Source organism: Monopterus albus, unplaced genomic scaffold, assembly GCF_001952655.1.
Source record: "Monopterus albus unplaced genomic scaffold, M_albus_1.0 scaffold26.1, whole genome shotgun sequence".
In the NCBI taxonomy this organism is placed as follows: domain Eukaryota; kingdom Metazoa; phylum Chordata; class Actinopteri; order Synbranchiformes; family Synbranchidae; genus Monopterus; species Monopterus albus.
Genome location: NW_018127906.1, coordinates 3,019,708 through 3,033,407, shown reverse-complemented (window position 1 = coordinate 3,033,407; position 13,700 = coordinate 3,019,708). Strand labels below are relative to the sequence as shown.

At 43.8% G+C, this 13,700-nt stretch overlaps 1 protein-coding gene across 1 annotated transcript in view; it reads right to left on the bottom strand.

Annotated features, from left to right (window-relative positions):
* The window catches only part of fras1 (Fraser extracellular matrix complex subunit 1), a 212,874-nt gene extending 202,707 nt beyond the window's left edge, over window positions 1-10,167 (bottom strand). Inside the window, exons 1-2 of the mRNA XM_020595163.1 lie at window positions 9,645-10,167; window positions 5,079-5,110 (exon numbers count right to left, since the gene is read on the bottom strand). Of these exons, the coding sequence (XP_020450819.1) occupies window positions 5,079-5,110; window positions 9,645-9,711 (99 nt within the window). The 5' untranslated portion in view covers window positions 9,712-10,167. The remainder of the gene's footprint in view (window positions 1-5,078; window positions 5,111-9,644) is intronic.
* Window positions 10,168-13,700: the final 3,533 nt, after the last annotated feature.

Here is a 13,700-nt window from a genome sequence, read left to right as displayed (position 1 = left end):
CACCGTGTAGCAGGTAAAGTCGGATTATTTGGAAGAGAGGGGAGGCGTCTTAGGCAAGGTCGCCACATTATTATTATTATTATTATTATTATTATTACTTAGTAGGCTTTGCTGCTATGCAGTTAAATTAATGTGGTGGGCTTATTCTTTTCTGAAGTCTAGTTTTAAGAATAGTGGAAGTTACACTTTTTTTCTTCCTCCATTTCTGGCGCCCCCTGATGTACGGCGCCCTTAGCATTTGCCTATACTGCCTATGCCACGGGCCGGCCCTGCACAGGTACACAGAAAGCTGGACGCTGGTCTGATCCCTATGATCGAACCGTGGATACTACCATGTAAACATGCTCACTGCCACAGCTCTGCTCAGATTAAGACTTTGTTAAACCTCTTTGTCTCTGTAAACGATGACGTTACAGCCCAGACCTTCGTCCTGACAGCGCTGTTCTCGAGGTGCCCTACATTTTGACTCCTAAGGGAATGGACACTTGTAATGCCAGGAATTCGAGCCTCGAGGGGCGGGAGATATATTTGGACATGGTGCTGCATGTTGCAGAGCCCTGCTGTTCTTCACTGGGAGCTATGTGTTGCATTTCAGCAGCATGTCGTGGCACACTTCACTGCAACAAGTCGGGAGTTATTTAAGTCACTTACCCTCAGTGCTATGGTGTAAGGCCAGCGTGTTACTCCAGAAGTTACTCGGGTGCTTCAGTATAATTTACCACTGCTGAGGTTTTCTACTTTTGTCATTGCATTTCCGAGAGAAATTTGGATTTGTACTGTTAGTGACTACCTGTATTTCTCCCAGAGTCTGCCATCAGCTGTGTTTCTTGTTTACTTTTACTGCTAAATACAAGTACATTTTAAAATGCTGCTCTTTTGCATTTATTGTGTATTTTCCTTTACTAACTGGGGCTGGAGGGGTAATTTCCTATCTTTGCAAACAATTTCTGTAACTAGATGAAACACATCAAAGGTTTTTTCATCAAAAGTTCTTTCTTTTCCACTCGGTTCTGTGAAGACACTGTAACTACAGAAACCTTCCTGAGCCTCTCATCTAAACATAGCAGTGTAAGAACATGATTCAGACCCTGAATTAGATTCGCCTGATGGAGAAGATGATTTGTTTTTTCCACTGAGTAGCAGCTGAGACCGGCTTATTTGGATGAAGCACTTTCATCACAACAGGCTTCATGCACCACCAGCATTTAAATAACATTTAAAACTGCAAAGTCCACCCAAATAAAATAACATTCCAGTTCCTCGTAACAGCTTCTTTTTAAGTAAAGGATGTCAGAGCCTCCTCCACCACTGGCAGCCATGTTTAGTGCACAAGTCCAGGCTGCCATCAGCCCGAGAACACCGGGATGTTTAGGTTGGCGTCAAACAGAGCGACCTCGGTTTGCACGCAGACGCTCCACAACCTGCTGCGGGTCTGATCCGATTCACCAGGGTACAGGATGTGGAGCACCAGCCAAACATCACCTCCCCCGGCCTCAGGAGAAACTGAACCGATGAGATTCAACACAAACTACACGCTTATCTGTGAGAAGATGTGAAGACTCGCTCATGTCTGTATGGGTTTTAAAGTTCAGTCCTCAAAATTCAACCCACTAATTAATAAACTCACAAAAAAATCAAATATCTTCAGTTAAACTCTTTAGGGTTCAATTTACATCTCAAGTGCAGTTCTGAAGGAAGCAGCAGTCCTCGGTTACACTGTCGATTCTGTCCTCCCTCACCCCCAAACCCGACTGCTCTCACAAATCTGTGCGCTCAAAAGTTGTTTTGTGCACTTTTAAAACTTTGGGTGCTGACAGACTTTCACACATAACCCAGTGGAGAGACATGAGAGCGCAGAGAAGCGAGTGCACAAACGGCCAGGATCACGCTCTCAGATGCTGAGCTGCAAACTGAGTAGCGCTCGAAACTAGGGCTGTGCACCCTCTCACATTTTGGCAGGGATGTACTTCCATAGCTCCCCGTCTGAAAACTGTTCTGCACATACAAACATCTAAAAAGGTCACTAGAAAGGTGCTGGTCTGCAGACATGCAAATGAAGTCTAGCTCAGGAACTGAGCTAATCTCCTACTCCAATTTCAGAGACCACCCAGTGTGAGTGCAGAGGGTGTACAGTTGAATAAAATATGTAAGAGGCATGTGGAGATGACTATTTGTTTATTTTCAAGACTCAAAATGTTAAAATTGCTGAAAAACCTTAAAAAAGTCTGGAACAACACTGACCTGATCTGTATATAGCCTGTGGCCTTGGGTGGCTGTCATCCCTCATGTTTAATTTTGCCTTTATGTCTTATTTAATTCAGCTGTGGAGGATGATCAGGATGATCTTTAATGGTTGGACTGGGAAGTTATTACTGGCATAAATCAAGCTGAGCACCAAATGTAACCAACCGAAGAAATGAAAGTGTGCAAAGAGCAGAGGGACGAAGCTGATCACATGTGAGACGCCTGTTCTGCTCCTATGACCACTGCACCACAGACCCGAGCCACAATCCGAGGCCTGGGGCCTCCGCTGAGACCCGCACTTTCATCTGCTTGTTCCATTTGCTCCAATCTGCCCACCACTCCGGGTGCTGGGGGGGGGCTCTTCACTTTAAACTCCAGGGCCTTTTCCCAGCTGTGTTCAAACATGCTGGGACGTCCCACCCATCTCCTCGTCTTTTCCCCACAATCCCCCTCCTTTCCTTTCTCCTCCCCCCCTTCCCACCGAAAAACACCGACTGAGTCGCTTCTGCCTTTGCATCCTCAGTCCAACAATTATCCCCCTTCAAAGCTGGGGAAAAGTAACACAGGGAGGAAGGATGTGCATTTACAGGACTGGAGGCTGTTGTAGGAATGTTACTGCTACTGCAATTATGTTGATAACACAGCAGGAAAGACGCAGGAGTTTGTCATTATTCTGCCTGGGAACCGTCTTTAAGGCTTTTTAAGGGAGATTACCAGCTGTTGCAAGACACAACTGGTGTTTTTCTCAAGTGCACAGCAGCAAATGTCATTTCCTTTTACCTATGTTTGACCAATAAAAGGAGACAGAACTGTCTTAAGGCTGAATTATCGCCAGTGTCTTAAACTGCTCAGTGTTTTGTTTTGTTTTTTCACACTCCTTATGAACCAGATCCAGAACACCACTGAATGCAAAGACTCTTCACTTAAACCAAGTCAACAAACAACCGTCACACTTCCTTTGTGACAAGAACCATCCCACAAAAGATTTACTGAAAAAATAACAGATCGAAAACCTCCTTCAATAAATATGCTCAGAGAGAAGTTTTACTTAGAGAGCTGTGTGAGAAAGAAACTTCCATCAGGACGATGCTGGATATTTTTGTAAAAATTGTTAAAGCTTGGTACAGATGGATTCCTGAACCGGTCTGTGGAGCACGGCCCGTCGGCCCAAGGGTCTCTGTTTCAACTGGCCATTAACATTTCTTGTTGGAAAGCCAGTCAAAAGTCTTAAAAGAGACACAAAACAACCACAAAGAGGCACAAAAATGCTACAGACACATAGAATGTCTATAAATAAATGTAGAATAACCACAGAAACATGCAAACACAAAAATATTATAAAGGCTTGAAAAACCATTACAAAGAGACACAAAGTCACTGCAAATAGAGAAAAAGTGTCGCCCCAGTCTTCCATGAGGCTTGGTCGCATTGCCTTTCTAGTACATGAATAGTTACATCATCATCTTCATCATCATCAACGTTTCCTGTCACCCCACGACCTCCGGTTGTTATTCTAGTGTGTTTCTTCACCAGTTTTAGACCGTTACCAGACTGCCAGACAACAAGCTGTAGTTCTCATACACCGTTTACAGTCTGTGATCATTCTGATCAACCCAGGGTTATTGATTTCCTACCCTATGAACATGACATCACACTTCAGAGCTGATGATTCATGAACAAGCTTTATGGACAAACTACATTTTTACTTGATACAGTGCATGACGCCTGCATAGGTTCTTGAATAGTGCTAAACTGTTATCACCGTCAAACTGCTTTATGCAGTTCAAATTTCCACTATACTGCCAAAAGTATGTGGACACACCAAATCACGGACTGCACACTCACAGTTCCGTCTCTTGGCCCTGTAGTTCTAATGAAGGAAAAGCTTCATGCTGTCACACTGTGATATTTTAGATAAAAGTGTGCTTCCAACTTTGTCCCAGCAGTTTGTGTTTTGTCTTTTTCCTGCTTTAACACGACAGCACCATGCCCTGAACACCTGAACTCGGCTGCTGATAAGCCAGACGTTATCAGTGGCCTTGTGCTGCAAATCCCTGCATCCAGGAGCGGAGGCCGTTACAGTGGCAGCTGAACAGCCATGGTTTGGAACAAGGTGCTCATAAATGACACTCAGCATCAGTGTAATGTTCAGGTGTCAGCGCAGCTTGGCCCATGTAGAGCGTAAGGAAAGTGAAAACACTTTGAATTCAATTCATTTAAGCAGGTTTTGTTTTCTAAAAATCACAGACAGGATGTTAGTGAGGAAGCCTCGGCCGCCTGGCAGAGGAACGAGGCGACGACTCGTCTGTCGATGCCTCAAGCCAAACACAACAACTTTAAACATTAAAACAAGTCTCAAGCCAGGACGCGAGGCTCTGGCAGCAGTGCTTACAGAACATGAAACACCGCAGAGCCAATCCCAGCAGAGCCACGGGAACACAGCTCATCACAAACTTCTTTCCAACTTTGCAAAGAGCCTAACCTTCAATCGGCAGAGCAGCAGGAGTCGGCCAAGCCCGCCGTCGAGCCGCATCACTCTCCCAGCGTCATTATCAGCCACAGAGGCTGCATCCGGCATGCATTATAGATGAGACATCTTCCCTGTGCAGCAATCCATACTGATAATACATAGACATTTTACCACCTACCTCTGCACATACACACTTATCTGCTCTGACCATCAGACATGCTAACCTGGTAACGTCCTCTGTGAATAATACATGAGTAAATCCTGGTCAGGCTTTACAAAAGGACTAATTCTCTGGGTGGACAGGGAGGTGATTTTAACCAGTGTCACTAGAGAGTAAAGGACAAGAACAGGTGAGTGCACCTACCGCATACAGCGATCCCTCGTAGACACAAGCTCCTGGGATGGCACAGAGAAACAAACACAGCATCAGTCCCGCCACCATCACACCTTATGTAAACTATGTCATTATGATTTGTGCAGAAACTCAGGTCAAACAGCAGAATAGCCTCATGAAGGATGACAAATTGACTGCCTTCAAACTTAGGATACAAGTTGCTGTGAGTCATGAGCGTCAGTGCTGTGTATTGTCAAACTCTGACAGTCGTCGATGCGTTTCAGCAGCACAGAGAAAAATGACAGATAAATGAACAGTGTCCAGTGGGAGAATAATCTGGAAACAAGCTAAAACAAACACTATACAGGGACTCAGATTTCACTGACAGTGATATGACCACAGCCGATACACAGTTCAAATGTAACTTCTGTCTTTGACAGGCAGAGGTTGAACAATCCTCATTGTCTCTCTTTATTCAGCTGAACTGCTGCATTTTCAGTCACAAATTGGGCATAATTCCCCAACTTTCAGGTTCAGTCTGAATGCGATCATAAAGACAAAAGTACTTAGGACTTTGGGATCACATTTGGTAACGTCTGTTCTTAAGTGAATTAAATAATATAACATATGCATGAGTTCATCTGGCTTACAGATCCAGGACATGCAGGAGTGCTACTAAGTACAAGCAGCAGTGTTTATTGTTTTTTTCTTTGCAGCTTGAAATATCTATATACTTATATGTACGAAAGTTTGGGTGTGAGCCAGGACGTCTCCCACTTGGCTTGTCTTGAGTTTGCTGCCATGGCCACAATGGTCTCAATTTGGCAGTAGATCCAATGAAGCAGATATCAGGCTGTGTCATCATCAACCTGCTGCACCATTCGACAAGAAAAGACACAGCCAGTCCCCACATTAACCAACCTCTGAGCCTCTAAGCAAGCTCCTACATTCATATGGTAACTATTCAGACTACGCTAACTTTGGCTAACAGCTGGTTCTCCTAGTTTGACTGGCAAGCAACTTTATTACACAATCTTGGGCTCTGAGAAATTATAGCGAACCCCTTTCACTACTTCATCCCATGTGTAACCCTACTTTACTATCAAACAATGAAAACAAGTGTTTTGTCAAAGTAAAAAGGCCTACAAGGCAGCTAACAGGTTAATAGTTACTCAGTTAGCAATGCTATCTAGAATTTTGCTAATACAACACAAATCACCCAGGCAAATGCTGCCAAAATGTAGGCTATTTTATCTTAATATACCAAGATGACTTTATTTTACTGTAGGGAGTTACAAAGACTAAACCCAAATATCACTGTAGCTACACACACAACACTGCCTCCCGATGCTAAAACTAGCGAACACTACTTGGCTGATGTGCTGGCCTTGCTGCTTGTTAGGGTTACCCAGCTTTAGCATCAAATCACAAAGACATATCCAAGCAGGCATATTCTCATAGAATCCAGCTACAATAAGCTAGTTTCCATGCTAACTGAGACTTTTCACTTATTAATGTTATCTAGAATTTCGCATAATGGTCCAGATGGGAGAACAAGTACAGTTCCAGCTGTTTCTCATGACGCTCAAGAGTGAGTCTCTTTATGCTGCTGCTTCAGTCTCTTGTCTCTTCATCTCCCTGAATGGGAGAAAGAATGTACTGCAAATATAATCTGGCAGTTTAATCAGTTTGAGGCAGATATACACAAGTGGTTTATACTGCAGTTTAGCTGCTCAAGAACCCTGTTCAGGTTTTAAACAACTGTGAGCGCTGTGTTTGACTCGGAGGCATTACACTTCTAATACTGGTGGCTTTAAGTGAGTGTGACATTTTATCAAAGTGAATATTCAGATTTTCTTCATCTAAGTTTGCAGGTAAGGATGTCTGGCACACAATATAGGGATGCTTAAGTTTTGATGGTACTGAGATTAAAAGTGACTTACTTATTGGACAAAATATAGAGGGTTAAGTTTTATATACTGTGATTAAAAAGTACAAAATGTGCTACTTTTGAATGGAGACTTGGTACATGGTGAAATTTCATGGAGGATTTTAAAACCCTGACATAAGAACTGTTGATCATTCAGACTCATTTTTACTGGATGACCCTTTAATTAACAAAATCTCAAGAGATCAAAAACTACCTTCTTGTGTCCAAGCTTTAAATATATCATTTTTAATTTTAAGTAATAATGAAGCTGTGATCACAGAATTTTAAAATTGTCATCTCTAAAGATAATGAGCCACATGAAATTATATGCAACCATGGAAACTTGTGGCCTCCACAGAGAAAGAGCAGAAGCCTTCCTTCCACACTGGGCAAACGCCGAACTTGAACCACTTTAGTAGACTCACCATTAAATGGTGCCTTTCTCAGCCTGAATACATCTGATTAAGGTGGTGAATAAGCACCCTCCAGCTGAGAAGATTTTCTCTTTAACTATTCATTGTGAAGTGAAGATTTAAATGCTGAAAACTAGTCAGATGTATCCTCTTGCTGTGTTTGCATCCCAGAAACACTTCATCTGGTGATTTTCTGATGAAAGACAACTAACTTCTGTGTTAAAACCGGGTTAAATAGGGTTGAAATCAGTTTTTCAGTGATGACATTTGAACAGACAGGCTGAAACACAGTCATTTTGCTGTAATGGTTTCATGTATCCCAGATATTTACAACACCTTGGTTAACTCAGATGGACTTTGGACCTACAGGACTGCATTTTGTCAGAAACAGATGAACCTGGATCTATTAAAAACCTTATTTGACCCATTTTTAACAGGAAGTCTTCACATCTTTTCACCTGCCAATCAGGAGGTCGATGCTTCATGGGATAAAAGTGATGTCAAACTTCAAAGTTTAAAGTATAAAGGTGACCTGTGCTTGAAGAAGTTCAGTCGCCTGCTTCATGAAGACAAAATTCAGCTTGTCTTGATCGACAGAAACAATCTCCTGGGTGAGTGGGACTATAATCTGCCACAGTCAAAGAACTGTGAAGGAATCTGATTTTCTTTTGTCCAGAAACGTCCTCTCCTGTTCTCAGCATCCATCCATCCACCAAGCAACACATCATATCAGTAACGTTACAGCTTTTATTGTGCTCGCCAACAGGCTCTTTGCAGCGGAAGGTGGCGAAGGAGCATCTCGCTTTGTAAAAGCTTTGATTTTATTGAAGCAAGTGCTGTCAGGCAGAGTGGACGCTGGCCAAGATGAAGAGAGGATGCTCGTGATTTTGATTTTAAAAACAGGCTTCACTCAGGCTCTGCTGCTGCATGTGAACAGAGAAACTTTCACATGCCAGATTTCAGCAGTGCAGCCTTTCCTGCGGGCACCGGGCTGCAATATGAACAGGTTTTATATGAGGAATGAAGTGAACCCTTGAGTGGGTCAGTTCAGTAACAACTGTGCAGACCTGCTTTAGATTCTGCTCCTGTCCTGTGCCTTGTAGCTCCTGTGATGGGAACAGTGGAGGTGCACGGGCAGAGCTTTATGATCTGATGCAGAGTTATGAATATTTAAACAGTGCAGAGGGCACAACCAGGGTCGGTTTCAAAAAGCCAAAATACACAACTCAGACAACAAGTTTACATCACATGTTGCTCTTCTATTCAAATTCCTTCACAGCTTGTTGACTGTGGCTGTGAGCATCTGCAGATTTGTTATGGCCTCACTCACCTGGTTCATACAGACCATCACTGAGGCAGGTTCCTCGGTTTATCCCAGATTGGATCTCCTTCAGACCCGGTTTCCTTCAACCTTGAAACACTTCCGTCTCACTAAGAACTGATCTGGTGATTTGCAGATCAAGACTTCTTGTTCAAACTGGGCTAAATAAGGTTCAGGACACATCCAACTGTTTCAGCAGCATTTTAATGCAGGTCCTAACTGTATGTTGAAACAGTCACTGAATGCTGTTTAAACAACTTCAAAACCTTTCTGCCAAAATGAGCCCAGATTAAACACGCATCTTTTCACCTGCCACACAGGAGTCAGTGCTTTCTGGGATGAAGCACAGTTAGAGGACAAATGTGACTGAGTATGGATGCTGCTTTCTCAGCATCATATGCATCTGTATCTCCGCATGGTGTTGAACACTTGTCTGAGAAATGCATCCCAGGAGGAGGGCGCTTATTCAGAAATCCTATCAAATGTTTGCATGACATGAGACCTACTTTAAATTCATTGCTTTTCTCCTCTGGGAAACTCTGCAAATCCTGAAGTTGGAATCACACAAACGTCTGTTAAATCTCTGCTCTCACCCTGGGAAACAAGAACCTGCTCAGGGAGGCCCAGAGCTGGGTCCTGGACCCTGCAGGGCTCCTTAGAGGAATTCCAGGATGTCCTCAGAAACTTGAGAAATAAATTACATTGTTGCCTTGATCAGCGGAAACAGTTACAACAACTAAAGTTCCGTTCTGACCACAACTTTCACCCCCTACAAGATTTCTTTGTGCAGGCTGCACCGACTTATATAAGCCCATTTGGACCAAGTCTGATCAAACCTGGAGTCTATGAGTGTGCACGGTGGTCCCTAACAACCCTGACCTATATAACAACCTGAACAACTGGCAGGGTGAAAAGAGACCAAAAATACCAACCTTGTATCCCACGGGGGCCGGTGAGGATCACGGCCAGAGCGCCAACTAATGTCCACCATCCGCCCATGGTCGCTGCTAAAAGGGGCATTAAATCCAGATCCAGTCAGAAGGAAAACGCGCGATGTGTTTGCGTTGATCTCTCTAGTTCAGATGAAAGCAGTTCTCATTGTACAGTAGAGATGCTCCAGAAAACAACCAGGAAAGATCCGGGAATCTTGAAAAGCAGCGCGCACTGGGTCCGACTCCCGAGCGCTGCGCTTCGTGTTGGAATACGGCGCAGTCGAAACCTGGACAAGTACCCACCTCCTCTCTCTCTCCTCTGGTTCACTGCTCTGCCGCTCGGCTGCAAAACTCTGCCAGAAAAGCACCAGACGCGAGCTGGTTTGTCCTCTCCCCAGCGGAGGCTTTTAGACGCCGAGACACATGACGACGAGCGAGGGAGAGGCGGTCGGACTTTCCGCGCTCCTTCAGCGAGCGTTGCGCGGTGTTTGAAGCGACTTCTTTCGGTGCAGCGCTCCTCTGGTCTTCCCAGAGCCCCCCCCCTCTCCCTCCACCCCCACCTCTTCTTCTTCTCCTCCTTTCTCTGGTTCGTTCTCCCGTACTCTCCAGGAGGACGTCCCACCTGTCCTCTGCTGCCCTCCTCCACCTCCGCCACCCACCTGGCACGTATCATAATCTCACATGATGGCGACTCCGCTCCTTGGGGATTAAATATAGGGGAGAGAATTAATTTTCCGGAGGGGAATTTGGTAGGCAGAGTAGATTATCAGAGTGCTCGATCATTTTAATCCCATTTACAGCTGGAGATCAGAGGTTTACAGAAATAATAAATGACTGTTTCTCCCACAGTGTCTCAGTAGTGCGCGGTGGAGTTCGCACTCACTTTATCATAGTTAAACACAATTTTAGAAACACTACGGGGCCTGTGGTGTGTCTGTGGGGCTCAGTGCTGGCTTTTAAAGTTTTATAGTGTGGTTATAATGACCTTAACGTGTTTTATGTTGTTTTATCTCCTCTTATATCATTGCTAGTTTGTTGCAGCCCTAAGCAGTTTATAGCAACTGTTCTGTATCTCAGGCATTTATTCCTCTGGGATGTGTTCTCACCCCGTCCCTACATAAATATCTAAATGCCTCCTGAGCTTAAGGTGAGCATAATGCACAGTGAAGCACTTTAAATGTGTTAGAATGTATTAAAGGCACCACTTTAAAATGCCAGACGGTTTCCGAAGTGACCTGGTCTGAGCTTAGTTCTGGTTTTCCCAGAACAATCCTGTCCCTGGACACCAACACAAGGCCACTACCCTCAAGTTCACGCAGCCATAAGATTTGTAGTCAGTTTGTTTTGTTGTGTGATTTTAGCATTTTGTGTTTTTTACTTGTTTTGTGGCTCTCTTTTTCATGTGGTATAATTTTGTACAAATTTTGCTCTTTAGGGTCTTTTTTTTAGTCATTTTGTCTCCTTTAATTACTTCTGTGTCCCTTTGTAGCAGTTTTGTCATTTTAGCCATTTTTGTTTTTTACTCATTTTGCGTGTCTCTGTGGTTCTTTTGCACATATTTTTACTTGGTTTGTGTTTATATTTTAATTGTTTCATCTTGTTTTGTGTCTCTTTCTGTCATTCAGCATGTTTCTGTAGTCCTTTTGCTGTCCCCTTTCTCTCTTTTTAATCATTTTAGGTCTTGCTTATAGTTGTTATATCTATATTACTCATTTTCTGGCTTTTTGTAATTGACCCCTCGAGCCCCTGAACCTGTGCCTGCTAGGTCTGTTCACATAAAGTCTCCAGTGGCGTCACTATAACAATCCTAATTGGAATTTGTGAAGTTTTCCAGTGGCCTTGTTGTGTATTAATATCACTTTGAATTGATAAAGAAATTGAGCTTATTTTTATCTATAGTAGCTGAAGTGTGTGTAGTTCGGCTGCTGCCTGTATGAAAACCTTCTGAGTCCTTTTGGGTGTCTGCAGTGTTTTCGGTCTGTAATGTTTAATCACAGGGAGTTCAGGTTTGAGATTCCTCAGGGTCACATGGCGGTAACCTGACCCACACTCAGCCCCTGTGCCAAAAACAGGCATCACAGTCGGTTTTGCCTTTGAACCAGCCTTCTTTCTGCTGTCTGCACACTGCAGCTATTCATAACCAGGCACCAGAGAAGCTGTGGAGGATTAAAAACTGTGGTTCAACCCTGAGCTCTGATGTGAGATCAGAGAACCTCCAACATGATCAAAAATCATTAATAACTGTTGTTGCCAGTAGAAACACTTCAATGGCTACATTTTGATGCTTCGTGTGGAGTCTGTTGACAACTGGATGTAATTGTGGAAAATTAATTTATAACTAAGTTATTCTCTTCCCTTTCTTTGACTCTCCCTCAGGCCTCCTGCACGTTTCCAGGTACTTGGCAGGTCACTGGTTCCACCATCTTGAAGCAGCTGCCACAGTTCTTCTGTGGATCCAGGCTGTCTCGGTGTCTTTCTATTCGTGTGATCCCAGACTGACTCTGTGATGCTGAGATCAGGCCTCAGCGGGGGCCAGACCATCTACTGCAGGACTCCGGGATCCCCTGATATACAAACATGGTTCTTTATGGCTCCGACTGGAGCTCCGGGCTCAGTGTGAGGCTGCAGAATGAATATGGGACCAATCAGACGCCCGTCTGATTTTTGTTGTGTGGTGGATGAGAATCTAAACATCTGAAGTGCCTGAATCCTTTGCACAGGAGTGAACTTTGGTCAGGTTTGAGTCTATAGTCCTCGTGCACAAAGCCAGGTCCATGATACCCTATGTAACACACTCTGTACTATGGGTTTCACGTTAGAAACAAAGATCATTACTATTACTCTATGTACAGAAAATCACAACAGTTCAGGGTATTATAAACAGACTACAAACATATGTGAACAATCCAGGCCAGCAAGAGTCAAAACAGTCACACAAATGTCTCTACAGCTTCTGCTTGTGAAAGCTCACTGAAGTCAGTTTCATCATTTTCATTGCCTCTGTCTACAGCCTCTGTTCTCTCCTCCCAACTGCCAAATCCTATTACTTTAGCTGCTGCAAACGCCCGATTTCCCCACAGGGACCAACACTTATCTCAGTCTCTCACTGAATACCAACCTGCCGCACCAGAGGATGAATGCGTAATTGGTGCTAAAGTGCTAATTCAACACACACAGTCTGAGCAGACATCTGAGCTCATACGGTCGTGTCAGGGTGTGTGGAGCCGCAGTGAGCGCAGACACAGTGCTTTCTTCTGTCTTAACAGGGCGGCGAGATGGCTGCAAGAATATCAAGCTAAGTTTTTTAAAAGGCTTCTCTTAAAGGTTCAACTTCAGGCTTCTAATCATAAACTCAGATTAAAGGAGATACCATTTCCATCAGAAAAACAGCTGGAGGAGCTTAAACCAAAGGCCTAAACCGATTTTTTTTTTTTTTACTGATGTAAACTTTGCATTTTCTGGAGCTAAGACATCTGCCAGGCTCCGGTTCAACTTGTGATGAAATCAGGGTGAAATCCCTTCAGACTTTCTGCTGCATCAACACAAAACTCAACCCAAAAAAATTCAACTTTTCAGGCCTTCTCTTCCTCAAATAAAGAGTCCTTTAAGATCTCTTCATGGCAGCTGAGCCATCTTGGTCAAGTACATCTCTTACATATTATATCAAACACATTTACTTGTACAAGATGTCATTTCTAAGCGTCCGTGGTCCCATACACCTTTATGAATTAAACAAATTATCCAACTTCTCCTTTGGTGACAATATTTCAGGTATTTTTAGCTGCAACACTGCAGGAAGACCTCAGTTGGTTTCCACATCAGTCAGCAGCACAGGATGTTTAGACACCGCCTCCTGGTGTTTAGCTGTGGAACTGCACCAGGGCGACGGCATACAAGGATGAGTCACACAGTGCACACTGGCAGGAGAGCACCCCTCAAAACTAAAGGATCCTTAAAGGTCACAAGGTCAAACTGTTTAATAAACACAAACATCACAGTGTGCTACCACAGCTGCTGGATTTCAACCTTGTGCGGCTGCAGACGACCTACAAAACA